Source organism: Pseudorca crassidens, chromosome 10 (assembly GCF_039906515.1).
Source record: "Pseudorca crassidens isolate mPseCra1 chromosome 10, mPseCra1.hap1, whole genome shotgun sequence".
Lineage (NCBI taxonomy): Eukaryota > Metazoa > Chordata > Mammalia > Artiodactyla > Delphinidae > Pseudorca > Pseudorca crassidens.
This window is the reverse complement of record NC_090305.1, coordinates 75,657,321-75,674,367: the sequence shown is the minus strand read 5'-3', so window position 1 is coordinate 75,674,367 and position 17,047 is coordinate 75,657,321. Positions and strand designations below refer to the sequence as shown.

Sequence of the window (17,047 nt, the reverse complement as noted above, 5' to 3'; positions counted from 1 at the left end):
GTTTCTCACAAAAACTTTGTGCTGTTGAGATAACTGCGAAACACTTTCAACCTCTCTTATTGTCATCATCCTATTAGTCTATTCCACACAGCACCCTCTTGCCTGTATCTCTAACTAAAAAGTACAAATACATCACTTTTCTGAGGAGACAAACTTTGGCTTTTTTTTTTTTTTTTCTGAAAAGTTGAGCATGTTACTACTCGTTTTATGAGTGTTTTTACATATAGCAATGTTACATTTGTTCAAATAATAGTTTGTTACTATTTAAATTTCAGTAAGTAAGCAAAACGGTGCCAATTGTTACTTTCACCGGTCTTTTATGAAATTACAATGATAAATTGAAATGTGAGTTTTTGGATGAAGTTGATTTGATTACTATTTAGGTTTTCAACTAAATCCAGCCTCCTCTAATTGAAATGTATTCTGACTTTTTCTCCTTTTGAATGATATGTTCACTGTTTCATTAAGGCCGCTACTTTTTGTGGGTCCAACGGGTACAGGAAAATCAGTGTATGTGAAGAATAAGCTGATGAATCACTTGGAAAAGGACCTGTACTTTCCTTTTTATGTTAATTTCTCCGCACGGACCAGTGCCAATCAGGTTCAGGTTAGTTAAAAGCCAGAAACATGGGTCTATAGTTATTAATTTTTTTGCCTTTTTGATTAGCATTTAAAACTGTATTTTAAATGAGCAGCTGTGTAAATCCTCTATGAATTTAAATAAAACTTCAAAATTTCTTTTTGGCATTACAAGTAAGTTTTAAGGACAAAAGTTCAAGAGAACATTTTTGCATTAATACTGAATTGTTGAGCTTTGTCATCATTTTTTTCAAGCCCAAGAAGCAACAATTGATTTCTTAACTGGAGAAGTAAAGGAGAAGAGAGGGAGGGTGGAAGAGAGAGAGGGAAGGAGAGAGAGAAGGAGACAAGGGGAGAGAGAGAGAGAGAGAGAAAACTTGTTCTTTCGAGACTCTCCTAGATGGTCCCCTAGGGGTATTTGCTGCCTACTGAAGTTCTGTCAGTGAAAGATCTTTCAAACCATATACTGTTTATTGTATGACCTTCTGTGACAGGAAACTGTGCATCCCACCCTTTACCCCCAGAGGTACCAAGATGAAAGTACTGCATGAGATCTTTTCTAATCACCATTTTTATCATCCATTCCTAAATTTATATCTGTCCATTCTCTCCTGATCTATGGTGCTCATTTTCATTGTTTTAAGCCAGTAGAATTCCCTAATTTCAAAATACTACAGATTTAGATTAGTGCTTTTAGATATTAAGTTAAAGTTAATAGATATGTTGGGGTATCCAATATAGAAAATATTTTGTGTGTGTTTGTGCATATGTGTGTATACAATATAAATATATAAATAGGTGTAACAATTGGTTACATATAAACATGTAACAATTCTGAGCACATAGAAGGATTTCAATATATGCTCTTTGAATGATGTTGAATATGAAGTTTGGTATAACCCTAAAATGAATAAATATAAATGAATAAACATGCACATAGTGTTGCTTGGCATTATTTCCTTACATAATTAGACTGTTAAATTTCTTTTTTTTTTTCTGGTGTTAAGTATGGCTTTAAATATACTACTATTTCTTTTTTATATTTTAGAACATTATCATGGCTAGGCTGGATAAAAGACGCAAAGGAGTTTTTGGACCCCCTATGGGAAAGAAGTGCATAATTTTTATAGATGACATGAATATGCCTGCATTGGAGAAATATGGAGCTCAACCTCCTATTGAATTATTACGACAGTTTTTTGACTGTGGGAATTGGTAACTATTTAATTAAAGTCTTAAGTAGCCATGCTGAAGTTATTTCTTGTTCTCTTTTTCTATTTTAATTTCTCACATCAAAATAATACATTTTCTCAAATTACTTATGGAAGAAAATGGTTGCTCAGATTTTCCTATAAAGAAAATTTTAGAAGACTTTTCTATACCTTTTTATACCATGGAAGAATAATCCAGTATTAATTTTTGTCCTTTTTATCTACTACTTTCAATTATTAAATATAATTTACAAATTACATCTTTTACCATCAACCAGCACTGAGAATTTGTGGGTAGTCTCCAACCTAAGTAACCGTAATCAGCACCCTATGTTTCTACCATTTTAAAATTCTTTATATTATCTATAACTATTTGGGACTACTGTATCCTTGGGATGGCTTGGTTTTGACAGCAATTTCGTAGATAACTCTTCCATTCCTCCCACCCTATTTTATGATGACATGGTTAGTTTCCAACAAATAAGACATTGTATCTTTTAGTTCAGATTAATAATTCTTCATTTCCTCCTGTTAAAATACTTTCCTAATCCCTAATATGCCATGATTTTTATCTCAAGGCAAGGGTAACCTAACTGTGAAGCTAAGTCATATTTTGGGATTATATTTTTGTTGTTGTTATTGCATGCCCTTGGAATCCTGCCTCCAGGAGATAACCACTGTTAATAGTTTATTCCCTATTCTTCCAAGGTTTTTTTCTATATAAATATATTTTTATTAAAAAAAGACCCATATTACATATAATGTTTTTGCAACTTATTTGCACTTAAATATTTATCGATATTATTTGTCTGTCTCATTCATTTTGTTCCCTTTTAGTACTGTTTAGTTTTGTGGATCTTGCTATAATTTACTTAACCAGTCCCTTATTGACAGTTACTAGAGTTGTTGCCAAAAATCAAGTCATATTTTCATACTTTCTATGGTACTTTTAGACTAAGAACTGGCTATATAGATTTCTTCCATAACCACCCCCCTTTTTTGCAAGAACTTCAATATTAAAGGACTTTATGACCTGTTGGAAATAAGCAGCTTTTCACTTTGAGTGGTTCCAGCTAAACTGAGTCATTTGTATACCCCTTCTGATTAAAACTTCTTTGAAGCTTTGTTATTCCCTAATGGGTCTCTTTTTATATAACAAAATTGTGTATAGGTTCTATTTATACATTCTTTTGTGCTCCAAAGATAAGATTTGAGATGAGAAAAAGAAATCAGGACTTAGCTGTACGTAGAATAAGTGTATAGTTTATTGTTCAAACCAGGACATTTCTGAGAGAAGAAGGGGAGTGTTAATAGTTACTACAGGACAGGCACAAACAACAATTGTCCTAGGCAAAGTGGGACATATTGTCATTTACCTGTAACCATTCACAAAAAAGATTGATCTCTCATCCATACTTCTGGATTTGGAGTGTGAAGAGGCAAAGGAGAGTCAAATTGGAAAGAACTGAAAAAAAGAAAGGCAAGAGCAAGAGGAAGGGACCTTCTAGATACTCAGAATCTGGGCAACAGAATCAGTGTCACTGAAAGGAGAAATAGAGTGCTGCTTTAAAACAAGTTTTCTCTGCAGATTGGTGGTTGCCTGAGGTGGGGTATAGGGGGAGCAAAATAGGTGAAGAGGATCAAAAGATACAAATTACCAGTTATAAAATGAGTAAGTCAGGGGCTGTAATGTACCTCATGGTGACTATAGTTAATAATACTGTATCACATATTTGAAAGTAGCTAGGAGGGTGAATCTTGAAAGTTATCACAAGAAAAAAATTTTGTAACTATGTATGGTGACAAATGTTAACTGGACTTATTGTGGTGATCATTTTACAATTTGGACAAATATCAAATCATTACGGTGTACACGGACACTAATATAATGTTATGTCAGTTATACCTCAATTTAAAAAAAAAGAAATACAAATTATAGAAATCCTTAAAAAAAAACTTCTCTCTTACTCCAAGCATTATCTAATCTTCTTCCATTTAAAGAAGCTAAAATCAGATTAATTTTCTAAGGAGATCTACTTTTCAATCCATCTTGTTGGCTTTATAACTGATCGTTTTGGAATTTTTATGTGCTTTCAAGGTATGACCTTAAGGACACAAGTAAAATCACGTTGGTTGACATAGAACTGATTGCTGCCATGGGCCCTCCAGGTGGTGGAAGAAATCCAGTCACTCCCCGTTTTATTAGACATTTCAACATCTGCACTATTAATACTTTTAGTGATGAAACCATGGTCCGAATCTTCTCATCAATTGTAGCATTCTACCTTAGGACTCGAGAATTTCCTCCGGAGTACTTTTTAGTTGGGAACCAAATTGTCAATGGGACTATGGAGGTGAGCAAAGAATGCAATAGAGTGTTTTAGTACTACATATATCCTTATTTGATCCTTCCTTTTTGTTTTTTTTAACTTCTTTTTTCCCTTAGCCACTTTAGTCTTCAGTGTCAGAGAAGCTGTTAGGAAGGCTTGAGAACAGGAAGATCATAGGCTTTGAAATTGGGGAATCTAACTGCGTTTGAGTCTTGACTGCTATTTCCTAGCTATCTGGCCTTGAGCAAGTAACTTGACCTTCCAGAAACTTACTTTTTAATCACTAAAATGGGAGATAATACCTATTTCACAAGGTTATTATAAGGAAATCATCCAGAACCAATATCTGCCGTACTGTGGGTGTTTCCCTAATTGTTGGGTCCCTACTCTAGTATTTACTAATTTTCCCTTCTCTCTCTTCGTTCCCATTCTTCATGTTGCGTCAAAAAAAAAAAAAAAAGAAACTTAAGAAGCTTATGAATACATTATTTTTGCCAGACCACATAACTTAGGAGTAGCAGTGAAAAAAAAAAAAAAAAAGAGAATACAAGGGTGGGACTAGAAAACAAGATTGCCCATATGGCCAAAGAGCAGCCCTTAACTTATTCAGGGTGTGTTACCTGCTTCTGCTCAGAGGCCAGAGCCAGCCTCATCGGTGATGGTAAAAGGGAAAAAAATGTATCTAAGGTAATTTAGTGATAATCTCATTGAACTAAGCTTTCTGGATCCTTGATACAGTGGGGTTCACTTTGGCATCACTGCAACCAGAAGCAAAAAGCTCCCTAGAATCATTCCATCAGTTTCCAAGAGCACTGTATCTTTCTAAAGTTCTTCTGCCCCTGTTCTGGTGGAAAATTGGGTTGTTAAAATAGAGAAACTATGAGCAAAGAGATAGTACATTATTATAATTTCTGTACTTATACAGAAAAGTTCTTCTATTTATAAAATATGGTAGTTATATTTCAGGCATCTCCTGGAAAGAGAGGGGAGTTGGTTAGGCAAAAGAGGATACAGAAAGGATCCTCTTTTTTTTCTGTCTTTGATGTATTGTAGACCTACCATGTGTGGAGATTAGGGGAGATGAATTAGAGAACATATATAAATAAAAAATAATTTCATTTGGATTTTTTTTCAGGCTATATTATAAAAGGTTTAATTTACCTTTCTTAAAGAGGATGTTAAACTTCATTTGGTGAATTCAGCATGTAGTAAATATATACTTCATTTTGATATTATAGCCAATTAAGATAGGAGGAGGAGAGGGGAGAGAGAAAACAAGAGAGAGAAGGGAAGGGAGAGAACACGTTGATTTGTTTTGAAGTCAGTGGTGGTCAAAGAAAATTGTTTCATCATCCTCTTCATTTCGAACGCTTCAGAATGAGTTATCTGATTTCACTTTCTACTAAAGTTTTTGTTAACTATTTAATCCCAGGTCATTCGCCTTTAAATGGAACAACCATAATTACTGGGAAATAAAAGCATTGTCACTTCTTGAGCTTGGATGGAATCAGATAATAATAAGTTCCCTCAACTTTGTAATGCCTGGTTGAGTGCTATAAACCAAAAGAAATAGATATATGCTATATTAGACTCAGTACTATACAATTTTCCAAGTCAATATGATCTGATAGGATAAATAAAATATTTTATATAATATACTGTCTTTTACAGTATATTACATTGTTGTTGGCTTTGTATTATTGACTTTGCTGATTATAAGCATTTTATTTTTGCTTTGTTGCTTTTTTCATATTCAGATATATAAACAATCCATGGAAAATCTTTTGCCCACTCCCACAAAATCTCATTACACTTTCAACTTGCGGGATTTTTCACGTGTCATCCGGGGCTGCTTGCTCATTGAAAGAGATGCCGTGCAGAACAAGCACACTATGATCCGTCTGTTTGTGCATGAGGTTCTCCGAGTGTTTTATGATCGTCTCATTAATGATAATGACCGATGCTGGCTGTTCACTTTAACCAAAACTGTTATAAGAGACCATTTTAAAGAATCATTTGATAGTATCTTTTCACATTTGAGGAAAGGGAATGCACCAGTGAGTATATTTAGTGATTAAAAATATATTAAGTTAAAACAATCCAATAGCATGAATTATTACAATCAACTTATCTTTGAAAGAATACTATTACTTCTTTTTTTTTTTAACATCTTTATTGGAGTATAATTGCTTTACAATGGTGTGTTAGTTTCTGCTTTATAACAAACTATTATTTCTTAATGATCATATTCTTTTAACTTTCCTCATAGATAGGTATTTATATTGAGAAGATTTGCTTTCAGAGGAATTATGTGTATAACATAGAAGTTATATGATAGGGATTGAATGATATAATAGATATAAGGTGCTTAACATGGTGACCATCCCTTAGTAATGACTCACAAAATGGGAGTTGCTCAGAATGACTTTTCCTGCCCCTGGGGGCAAAAAGCTTATATGATAGAAAAAACTGTTTTCTTTTTACTTCCTAAGGGTATAATATAATTTCAGGTGTTAATTTTACAAGTATATTATTTACTATCCTAATATTTAAAAGAATTATCTAATTGATAATCATCCCATAACATAGATAAAACAAAATTTTGTGTAACATTTTCTTAAATTTATTTTAGAAAAAAATTTTAAACTTTCTTAAATTTATTTCAGAAAAATTTTTGTTTTCAAATTATTTTAGAAAAAATTTTAATATAATTTGTTGATTTCCATTTTATAGGTAACTGAAGAGGACTTAAGAAATCTCATGTTTGGTGACTATATGAATCCTGACCTTGAAGGAGATGACAGAGTTTATATTGAAATTCCAAATATTCATGATTTTAGTGACATCGTGGAGCAATGCTTAGATGAGTATAATCAAACTCACAAAACAAGAATGAATCTTGTCATTTTTAGGTACCTATATTTGGTATTGATGATTAAAATTACTGTTTATAAAATTTTATTGTGAAATATTTAAAATGTACGAAAAGATAAAACTATGATGAACAACCTTGTACCCATCACCCAGCTTGAGACATAAAATACTAAACACAATATTGTAAATCAAATATAATTTGATTTAAAAAAAAAGGGCATAAAATACTAGCAATTTATTTGAAGTCCCTTGGGTAGCCAGCCCTCCCTCACTGCATCCCTATTGTACCTTACGGGGATAAAAAGAAACTCATGTGTTTCTTTGTGTGTGTTCCTAAACATATATGCAATCTTATTTTGCATGTCGCATACTGTGCACATTCCTCTGCAAGTTGGTTTATTCTAGATTGTTTGTGAAATTCACAGAAGATGAATTATTACTACTGTATTGCACTGCATTGTATAATTTTAACAGAATGTAGTCATTCTTCTGAGATAGACTTCTAGGTAATTTCTAGTTTATGTAATTAAAAAAATGGTTTGAACATTCATGTCTCCTTAGTTACATGTGTAAGAACTTCTCTAGGCTATATTCTTAGAAATGGAATTATTGTGTCATGGTATGTAAGCATCTTCTACTTTACTAAGTTTTGCCAAAGTATCTTCAAAAATAATTATTGTTTTTAAGAGCTTCCATTGTTTCTCACCCTTCACAACACTTAGGATAGCCAGACTTGGTAAGTTTTGTCAGTCGAAGGAGAGTGGAATGGTATCTGACTGTGACTTTAGTTTTTTTGTTGTTTTTTTTTTAACATCTTTATTGGAGTATAACTGCTTTACAATGGTATGTTAGTTTCTGCTTTATAACAAAGTGGATCAGTTTATATCCCTGTATCTCTTCCCTCTTGCGTCTCCCTCCCTCCCACCCTCCCTATCCCACCCCTCTAGGTGGTCACAAAGCACCGAGCTGATCTCCCTGTGCTATGCGGCTGCTTCCCACTAGCTATCTATTTTAATTTGATAGTGTATATATGTCCATGCCACTCTCTCACTTTGTCCCATCTTACCCTTCCCCCTCCCCATATCCTCAAGTCCATTCTCTAGTAGGTCTGCGTCTTTATTCCTGTCTTGCCGCTAGGTTCTTCATGACCATTTTTTTGTTTGTTTTTTAGATTCCATGTATATGTGTTAGCATACGGTATTTGTTTTTCTCTTTCTGACTTACTTCACTCTGTATGACAGACTCTGGGTTCATCCACCTCACTACAAATAACTCAATTTCATTTCTTTTTATGGCTGAGTAATATTCCATTGTATATATGTGCCACATATTCTTTATCCATTCATCTGTTGATGGACACTTAGGTTGCTTCTATATCCTGGCTATCGTAAATAGAGCTGCAATGAATGTTGTAGTACATGACACTTCTTGAATTATGGTTTTCTCAGGGTATATGCCCAGTAGTGGGATTGCTGGGTTGTATGGTAGTTCTATTTTGAGTTTTTTAATGAACCTCCGTACTGTTCTCCATAGTAGCTGTATCAATTTACATTCCCACCAACAGTGCAAGAGGGTTCCCTTTTCTCAACGCCCTCTCCAGCATTTATTGTTTGTAGATTTTTTTTTTTTTTTTTTTTTTTTGCGGTACGCGGGCCTCTCACTGCTGTGGCCTCTCCCGTTGTGGAGCACAGGCTCCGGACGCACAGGCCCAGCGGCCATGGCCCACGGGCCCAGCCGCTCCGTGGCATGTGGGATCCTCCCAGACCGGGGCACGAACCCGCGTCCCCTGCATCGGCAGGCGGACTCTCAACCACTGCGCCACCAGGGAAGCCCTGTTTGTAGATTTTTTGATGATGACCATTCTGACCAGTGTGAGATGATATCTCCTTGCAGTTTTGATTTGCATTTCTCTAATGATTAATGATGTTGAGCATTCTTTCATGTGTTTGTTGGCAATCTGTATATCTTCTTTGGAGAAATGTCTATTTAGGTCTTCTGCCCATTTTTGGATTGGGTTGTTTGTTTTTTTGATATTGAGCTGCATGTGCTGCTTGTAAATTTTGGAGATTAATCCTTTGTCAGTTGCTTCATTTGCAAATATTTTCTCCCATTCTGAGGGTTCGTCTTGTTCATGGTTTCCTTTGCTGTGCAAAAGCTTTGAAGCTTCATTAGGTCCCATTTTTTTATTTTTGTTTTTATTTCCATTTCTCTAGGAGGTGGGTCAAAAATAATCTTGCTGTGATTTATGTCATAGAGTGTTCTGCCTATGTTTTCCTCTAAGAGTTTGATAGTTTCTGGCCTTACATTTAGGTCTTTAATCCATTTTGAGCTTATTTTTGTGTATGGTGTTAGGGAGTGATCTAATCTCATTCTTTTACATGTAGCTGTCCAGTTTTCCCAGCACCATTTATTGAAGAGACTGTCTTTTCTCCACTGTATATTTTTGCCTCCTTTATCAAAGATAAGGTGACCATACATGCATGGGTTTATCTCTGGGCTTTCTATCCTGTTCCATTGATCTATATTTCTGTTTTTGTGCCAGTACCATACTGTCTTGATTACTGTAGCTTTGTAGTATAGTCTGAAGTCCAGGAGCCTGTTTCCTCCAGCTCCATTTTTCTGTCTCAAGATTGCTTTGGCTATTCCGGATCTTTTGTGTTTCCATGCAAATTGTGAAATTTTTTGTTCTAGTTCTGTGAAAAATGTCAGTGGTAGTTTGATAGGGATTGCATGGAATCTGTAGATTGCTTTGGGTAGTATAGTCATTTTCACAATGTTAAGTCTTCCAATCCAAGAACATGGTATATCTCTCCATCTATTTGTATCATCTTTAATTTCTTTCATCAGTGTCTTATACTTTTCTGCATATAGGTCTTTTGTCTCCTTATGTAGGTTTATTCCTAGATATTTTATTCTTTTTGTTGCAATGGTAAATGGGAGTGTTTTCTTGATTTCACTTTCAGATTTTTCATCATTAGTGTATAGGAATGCAAGAGATTTCTGTGCATTAATTTTGTATCCTGCTACTTTACCAAATACATTGATTAGCTCTAGTAGTTTTCTGGTAGCATCTTTTGGATTCTCTATGTATAGTATCATGTCATCTGCAAATAGTGACAGCTTTACTTCTTCTTTTCCAATTTGGATTCCTTTTATTTCTCTTTTTCTCTGATTGCTGTGGCTAAAACTTCCAAAACTATGTTGAGTAATAGTGGTGAGAGTGGGCAACCTTGTCTTGTTCCTGATCTTAGTGGAAATGGTTTCAGTTTTTCATCATTGAGAACGATGTTGGCTGTGGGTTTGTCATATATGGCCTTTATTATGTTGAGGTAAGTTCCCTCTATGCCTACTTTGTGACTTTAGTTTTAATTCCCCTAATTACTAGTGAGGCTACGTTTCCTGAATTTACTATTTTGTATATAACTGATTTTCTATTTCTCACATAGAAATCCCAGTATTAAAAGATTGAATAAATTTTGGGGGTTTTTTGTTTTGTTTTGTTATTAGCCAAACTGTGTGGCTTGTGGGATCTTAGTTCCCCAACCAGGGATTGAACCTGGGCCCTTGTGAAAGCCCAGAGTCCTAACCGCTGGACCACCAGGGAATTCCCAAAGAAATGTTTTTAATAAAAGCAATAATATACTCCCAGTATAAATGATTACCATTACATTTTATTGTTATAATTTGTATAGTACCTTTCCTGAATTTGTACCTCAAATAGTTTTCCTTTACATCAAATGATCCAATTGCAACTGCATTTGAAAAATCATGCTTTTTGATGATTACCTCTTTAAAATTGGGATAGTAATATATGGGGCAGCAAGGTCCATTTTTCTAGGAAAGCAAAATGATACTTATGTGTAAATATACATTTATATTCATATTTTCAAGTATAATAATATCGATATTTCATAGGTATGTATTGGAACATTTATCACGAATATGTCGAATTCTAAAGCAGTCTGGTGGAAATGCTTTGCTTGTTGGACTTGGAGGAAGTGGTCGTCAATCTTTAACTCGTCTGGCTACATCCATGGCAAAAATGCAAATTTTCCAACCAGAAATTTCTAAGAGCTATGGTATGAATGAATGGAGAGAGGACCTGAAGGTAAAATTGTGAGCAAATCTAGTGTCTAAAATAATATCAGTGCATTATTTTTTTAACATCTTTATTGGAGTATAATTGCTTTACAGTGGTGTGTTAGTTTCTGCTGTATAACAAAGTGAATCAGCTATACATATACATATATCCCCATATCCCCTCCTTCTTGCATCTCCCTTCCACCCTCCTTATCCCACCCCTCTAGGTGATCGCAAAGCACTGAGCTGATCTCCCTGTGCTATGTGGCTGCTTCCCACTAGCTGTCTATTTTACATTTGGTAGTGTATATATGTCCATGCCACTCTCTCACTTCGTCCCAGCTTACCCTTCCCCCACCCTGTGTCCTCAAGTCCATTCTCTACGTCTGCGTCTTTATTCCTGTCCTGCCCCTAGGTTCTTCAGAACCATTTTTTTTTTTAGATTCTACATATATGTGTTACAATGCATTATTTTATCTGTAAAGAGAGAGCCAACCTGTATAGCTGTGTGCTAAATACACTGGTGATGATGATAATAATATTATCCCTAGAGCAGTTACTGTGTGTGCTGAGCACTGTTTTAAGTTCTTTATATACATGCTGTCACTCTATAGGTATGACAGTTCAATGCAGCAGGTATGGTTGTCTCTGTGTTTTACTGATGAGGAAACTGAAGTTGAGAGAAGGTATGCACAGCAGAGCAGGATTTATGACTTAAGTCTTATCCACTGCTGTTACCATGGCTGCTGCTGATTTTACCTTTATTCTAGTTCAGAGAGGCCTTATTTCAGGTAAATGTATGTTTTCCAGTAGACTTAAATATGAACCTCAATGAGGATGATGATGTCATTAATGTTGTCAAATCTTAATAGTTTCTTTGGAGCTGTGTTGCTGTTCCAGTAACAAATAGAATAGTGGAGTGCATACTTGGGGCTTCATCCTCATGTGCCTAGGGCTCTGCAGGCCCCAGAAGAGAGATGACCTAAAGTGGAAAAAAATAAGAGAGACATTACTGGACTTTTTAAACTTTCTCTGACCCTGACATACTAAAATTCTACATCCTAAAAGTTAGTGTAGAGAACTGGTCTTTATATCTTCGATCTTAGATGGACAGAGATTCTTTCTGTTTTCAAATCCATCTCAGTCCCTGAAGTAAGACTCTGAATCAATGAGTATGTCTAAGGGGTGGGCAAACTGGCCAGTTGGAGTCTCCCACCAAAAGGGTGGGAGAAATGGAGGCCCAGATTGAGAGCCCCACCAAAATGGAAGAGGTACTACTCTAAATTTGAGATGTTATCAAAAGAAAGGAAAGCAAAACCAACAGATTTCCACCAGATTCTTGTTATAAGTACATTTTTATTTTAAGGTTCTATTAAGGAATGTGGGCATGAGGGGCCAGAAGACAGTCTTTCTAATCACGGACACTCAGATTAAAGAGGAAGCTTTTCTAGAGGATATCGACAGTGTGCTCAATACTGGAGAAGTACCTAATATTTTTGCAGCAGATGAAAAACAAGAAGTGATGGAGGTAAGTGCTTTTTAGGGAGTGCTGCTCCCAACATGTCTTGAAGCTTTTCTGCTCTTCAGGATAAATATATCTTGTGCAGAGGATTTTGGTAATTGAAAAATTAATGTATACTATTTTAATACTTTTTTGGTGAATTTTAAACAGCTTCGATAGTTAGACAGAGTTTTAATTCATTTTTTCCATAATGATGACAGTGTGTTTCATCCATTTGATCTTATTTAGCATGTTTTCTGAGTGATTAGAGATTTAAAATCATATCTTAGGGTTACAGTGATATGAGAAAATATAGCTTTAAAACACTACTTGATTAGCTTTTATGGTTTACCACTGGTTAGTAAAATTTTCAAATTTTAACAAAACTACTTGTATTAATTCTGATGTATCTGAGAGTCATGCTTTGTGATTTAATTGACAAAAAAATACATTTTTGAAGCACCCACTACTTCAGATGTCCTGACCTTTGACCCCCATTTCTAAGATCTTCCCATACAAGAGTTCAGCTAGTAATTTCCCCTTTCATGTACCGTAACTACTTTTACCCACAGATTTTATCACTCACACCAGGATGCTTCATTCCAGCCTCTAGTGATAGCATGTGGAGTAAAATGGTTTCACCCTGGTTGTTCAAGCACCCTGCTTTGTTTGTCTATGGAATGAAACTGTTATATACACAAAACAGTTCCTCCTACACAGCGTTGTTGTGAGTTCTGAGGATCAAGTGAAATAAGGCACTTATGGAATGTAAGGCACTTATGGAATGTCAGGCGCTTAGAAAGCCCTCAGTAAATCTGATACATTACCAGTTCATGGCCTGGCGTGGCTAAGGCTGCTAAAGAATCGTAATTCTCCTAATTTATAGGATAAATTCATCCCCCACACTCCTACCCAATAGGAGTAGGACACCTTGGGGAGTGGGATTTTCTAAGCTTTGCAAGGCTTTTCTGCTCACTGTAGCTATTGTTTACCTTTTCTTCTCATCACTTTGCTACAAAACTTTTCCATTGCTTCACTCTTTTATGGTATGACCCAACAGTAGCCTTAAGAACTTCTTTCCTTCATATTCCACCCTAGGAACACCGTATCAGTTTTTCCACAAGGAAATAGTCATGGTCAGAACTCAGGGGTACCAAAATGCATTCCTGTTTTTGCTTGCTTTATACTAATTTTTAAAAATATAAAAGGTAATTAAAAGAAGTTATATTAATTTCTTTACATACCCTGCATCCCACTTTGAAGACCACTTTGCTTATTTCATCCATCTGGCAAACATTTTACTGTAAACCTCACTTCCTATAACTGACCTGTGTAGCTTGGCCCTGGTACTGCCTAGACTCAGCACATCTCTCTGACGTCAACATCAGCGTTCTAGACTCAGAACCTCTGAGTTCTAGAAACCTCTGTTTCCTGACTACCTTTTCCACTGTTCCATTTGCACTCCTTGCAGAATTAAATTATTGCAGTATTTTTCTCAGTGTAGCAGTGACTTATTTACCACATTTAGTGATATTTTCTCAGTTCCCTTTTAAAATTGTGATTCATCTTTGAAATAATTCATCATTCCTTCTTTTAAACTCTGCTTTCTCTGGACTGCTATGAAATTTCATTCAGTTTGTTTCCTATCTCCCTAATTATTCCTTCAGTAACTAGTCTTTTTCTTGCTCCCCAGAATCAGTTGTGCTCCCAAAGTGTGTGTGTGTGTGTGTGTGTGTGTGTGCGCGTGTGCGTGTGGATATTACTCCCTACTTCTACTTTAGAAGCATTAACCAATATTTCTGTGTAAATAACCCCTATATTTATATCACCATCCTGGCCCTTTCATGAACTCTTGTTCTACAGTTACAACCATGTATTACCTTTCTCTCTCTGAATGTCCCCCTGTTAACTCAGAGTTAATGCAGGTAGACCACCTGAACATAATTTCATAGATTGACACTGATCATAATAGTCGTAATTTGAGAATTACTGTCAGAATGAATATACAGAGTTGACTTACCGTTTCCCATAGATATAGCTATCATATATCTATAGTAGAGAATTCTTTTAGAAATAAATTCATTGTTATAACATTGGAAATTGTATGATCATTGTGACCACTCCCTAAATTTGCTATTGAAAAAATTTTAAATCTATTTATAAGATAATTTATTGACTATGAAACCTTTTCTGCTTTGAACAAGGAGAAAGGTAGGATATAAAAAGCTGAAAGGTACTTACCTGTGTGGAAAGAACTATTTTAAGTATTCACATGTAATGGCTTTTTGATTCCTCAACAATCCTTTGATATAGGTACTCTTTTCCCCATTTTACAGATGAGGAAACTAAGGTACAGAGAGGTTAAGTAACTTGCCTTCAGGTCACGTAGGTAATCAGCTGCAAGCAGGGATTTGAATTCAAGAAGTCTGGTTCTAGAGCCATTATTCCTAACCACATGTAAGATGCCTTTCTCATATAGAGATATACAAGGGAAGAAAATTAAAAATGACCTATAATCTCATTACCAAACAACTCTATTAACATTTCAAAAAATACAAATATTATAAGAATAAAATTAGATAATTCAAACAGCATAAGAACGTCCAAAATGGAAAAAAAATGATATAAACCAAGAAGCATGTCCAAGATAAAATATAAAGGCCTCTCTCTCACTCTCCCTTAAGTCCATCTCACCCAAAGTAACCACTATTAATAGTTCTTTGTGATTGCTTCCATAAAAAAGTGTGTATGTGCTCACACATATGCACCTATATATTTTTTAATTTAACAAAAAGGATCATATTATACATACTGTTGCACAGTTTGTTCTTGCATTTATTTTATCTTGCTGATCTTGCCATAGCACATGTTGATGCATCTCATTATTTTTAACAGTTGTATAAAATTACAATATATGGATGTTTAATAATGGTTTTATTTTTTATTATTTTTAAAATATTTATTTATTTATTTGGCTGTACCGGGTCTTAGTTGCGGCACACAGGATCTCAGTTGTGGCATCAGGCTCTAGTTCCCTGACCAGGGATCGAACCCAGGCCCTCTGAGTTGGGAGCGTGGAGTCTTAACCAGTGGACCACCAGGGAAGTCCCTATAATGTTTTTAACTGGACACTTTAGTTGTTTATATTTTTTCCTCCTAAAAACAATGTTGAATTATAGTCCCACACATATATCTTGGTGAACTTTTGTATTTTTATAAGTTAAATTTTTGTCAGATATTTGTTTTTAAATTATAGAATTACGGAATTGAAAGTAGTCTTCTAAGTGCAAGCTATGACAAAACCATTATTTTGATACAAAAGCAAAAATTTAAAGATATTTATAAGGGGAGTAATAAAAATTCTTAATATTCCAATATCTAGTAATCTTATCAGCATACCTGTTTTTATTTATGAGGTTTTTTCTGGTATTCCCTAGGGTGTTCATCCTGTGGCTCAGGCTGGCAATAAACACGATGAATTCAGTCCCTTAGCGCTGTTTGCTTTCTTTGTGAATCGCTGCAAAGATAATCTTCATGTTGTAGTGGCCTTTAGTCCCATTGGAGATGCCTTTCGAAATTACTTGAGGCAGTTCCCATCCCTCATCAATTGCTGTACCATTGACTGGTTTCAGGTTTGTAATTTTGGGGGGAAGGACAACTAAATCTTTTGGAATTTTGCTGAAATCTTACTCAACCTCTATTAATTTACATTCATCAAGTGTTTCTTGATCACTTACTCTAATGGCAGCACCAGGGACTGGTAAGACTACATGATCCCCAAAAGGAGCTCACACTCTAGACTGGAAGACAAAAAAGGCAGTCAGCAAATGAGCAGTCAACAATTATATAAAAGAGCCATAGTCTTGGTGTGGGAAATGTGTACTTATTAAGGCAGTGACTCTCTGAAATAGGAAAATGAATTCGTTACATAGAGGAGGGGGTGTATAAGGAACCAGCAGAATGTATTTTATATATACATATATATATATATATACACACACACGTATATGTGTAAAGATATATATATAGAGAGAGATATATTTATCTATCTATACATATATTTACTATAAGGAATTGGCTCACATGATTATGGAGGCTGACATGTTCCAAGATTTGCAGCTGGCAAGCTGGAGACCCACAAGAGCTGACGGTATGTAGTTCCAGTGTGAAGGCCAGCAAGCTTGAGACCTAGGAAGAAATGATATTTCCATCTGAGTCCAAAGGCAGGAAAAAACTGGTGTTCCTGCTTGAAGGCCATCAGGCAGGAGGAAGTCCCCCTTACCTGAGGGAGCGTCCGCCTTTTTGTTCTATTCAGGCCTTCAACTGATTGGATGAGGCTCACTCACATTAGGGAGAGTAGCCTGCTTTACTCAGTCTGTTCATTTAAATATTGAACCCATCCAAAAATGCACCTCACAGAAACACCCAGAATAATGTTTGACCAAATATATGGGCACCCTTTGGCCCATAGC

At 35.3% G+C, this 17,047-nt stretch overlaps 1 protein-coding gene across 1 annotated transcript in view; it reads left to right on the top strand.

Annotated features, from left to right (window-relative positions):
- Positions 1 to 17,047, top strand: part of DNAH12 (dynein axonemal heavy chain 12) — a 228,900-nt gene that overhangs the window by 147,939 nt on the left and 63,914 nt on the right. Inside the window, exons 39-46 of the mRNA XM_067754844.1 lie at positions 469 to 607; positions 1,628 to 1,794; positions 3,889 to 4,144; positions 5,878 to 6,177; positions 6,854 to 7,032; positions 10,910 to 11,102; positions 12,441 to 12,602; positions 16,013 to 16,207. Of these exons, the coding sequence (XP_067610945.1) occupies positions 469 to 607; positions 1,628 to 1,794; positions 3,889 to 4,144; positions 5,878 to 6,177; positions 6,854 to 7,032; positions 10,910 to 11,102; positions 12,441 to 12,602; positions 16,013 to 16,207 (1,591 nt within the window). The remainder of the gene's footprint in view (positions 1 to 468; positions 608 to 1,627; positions 1,795 to 3,888; positions 4,145 to 5,877; positions 6,178 to 6,853; positions 7,033 to 10,909; positions 11,103 to 12,440; positions 12,603 to 16,012; positions 16,208 to 17,047) is intronic.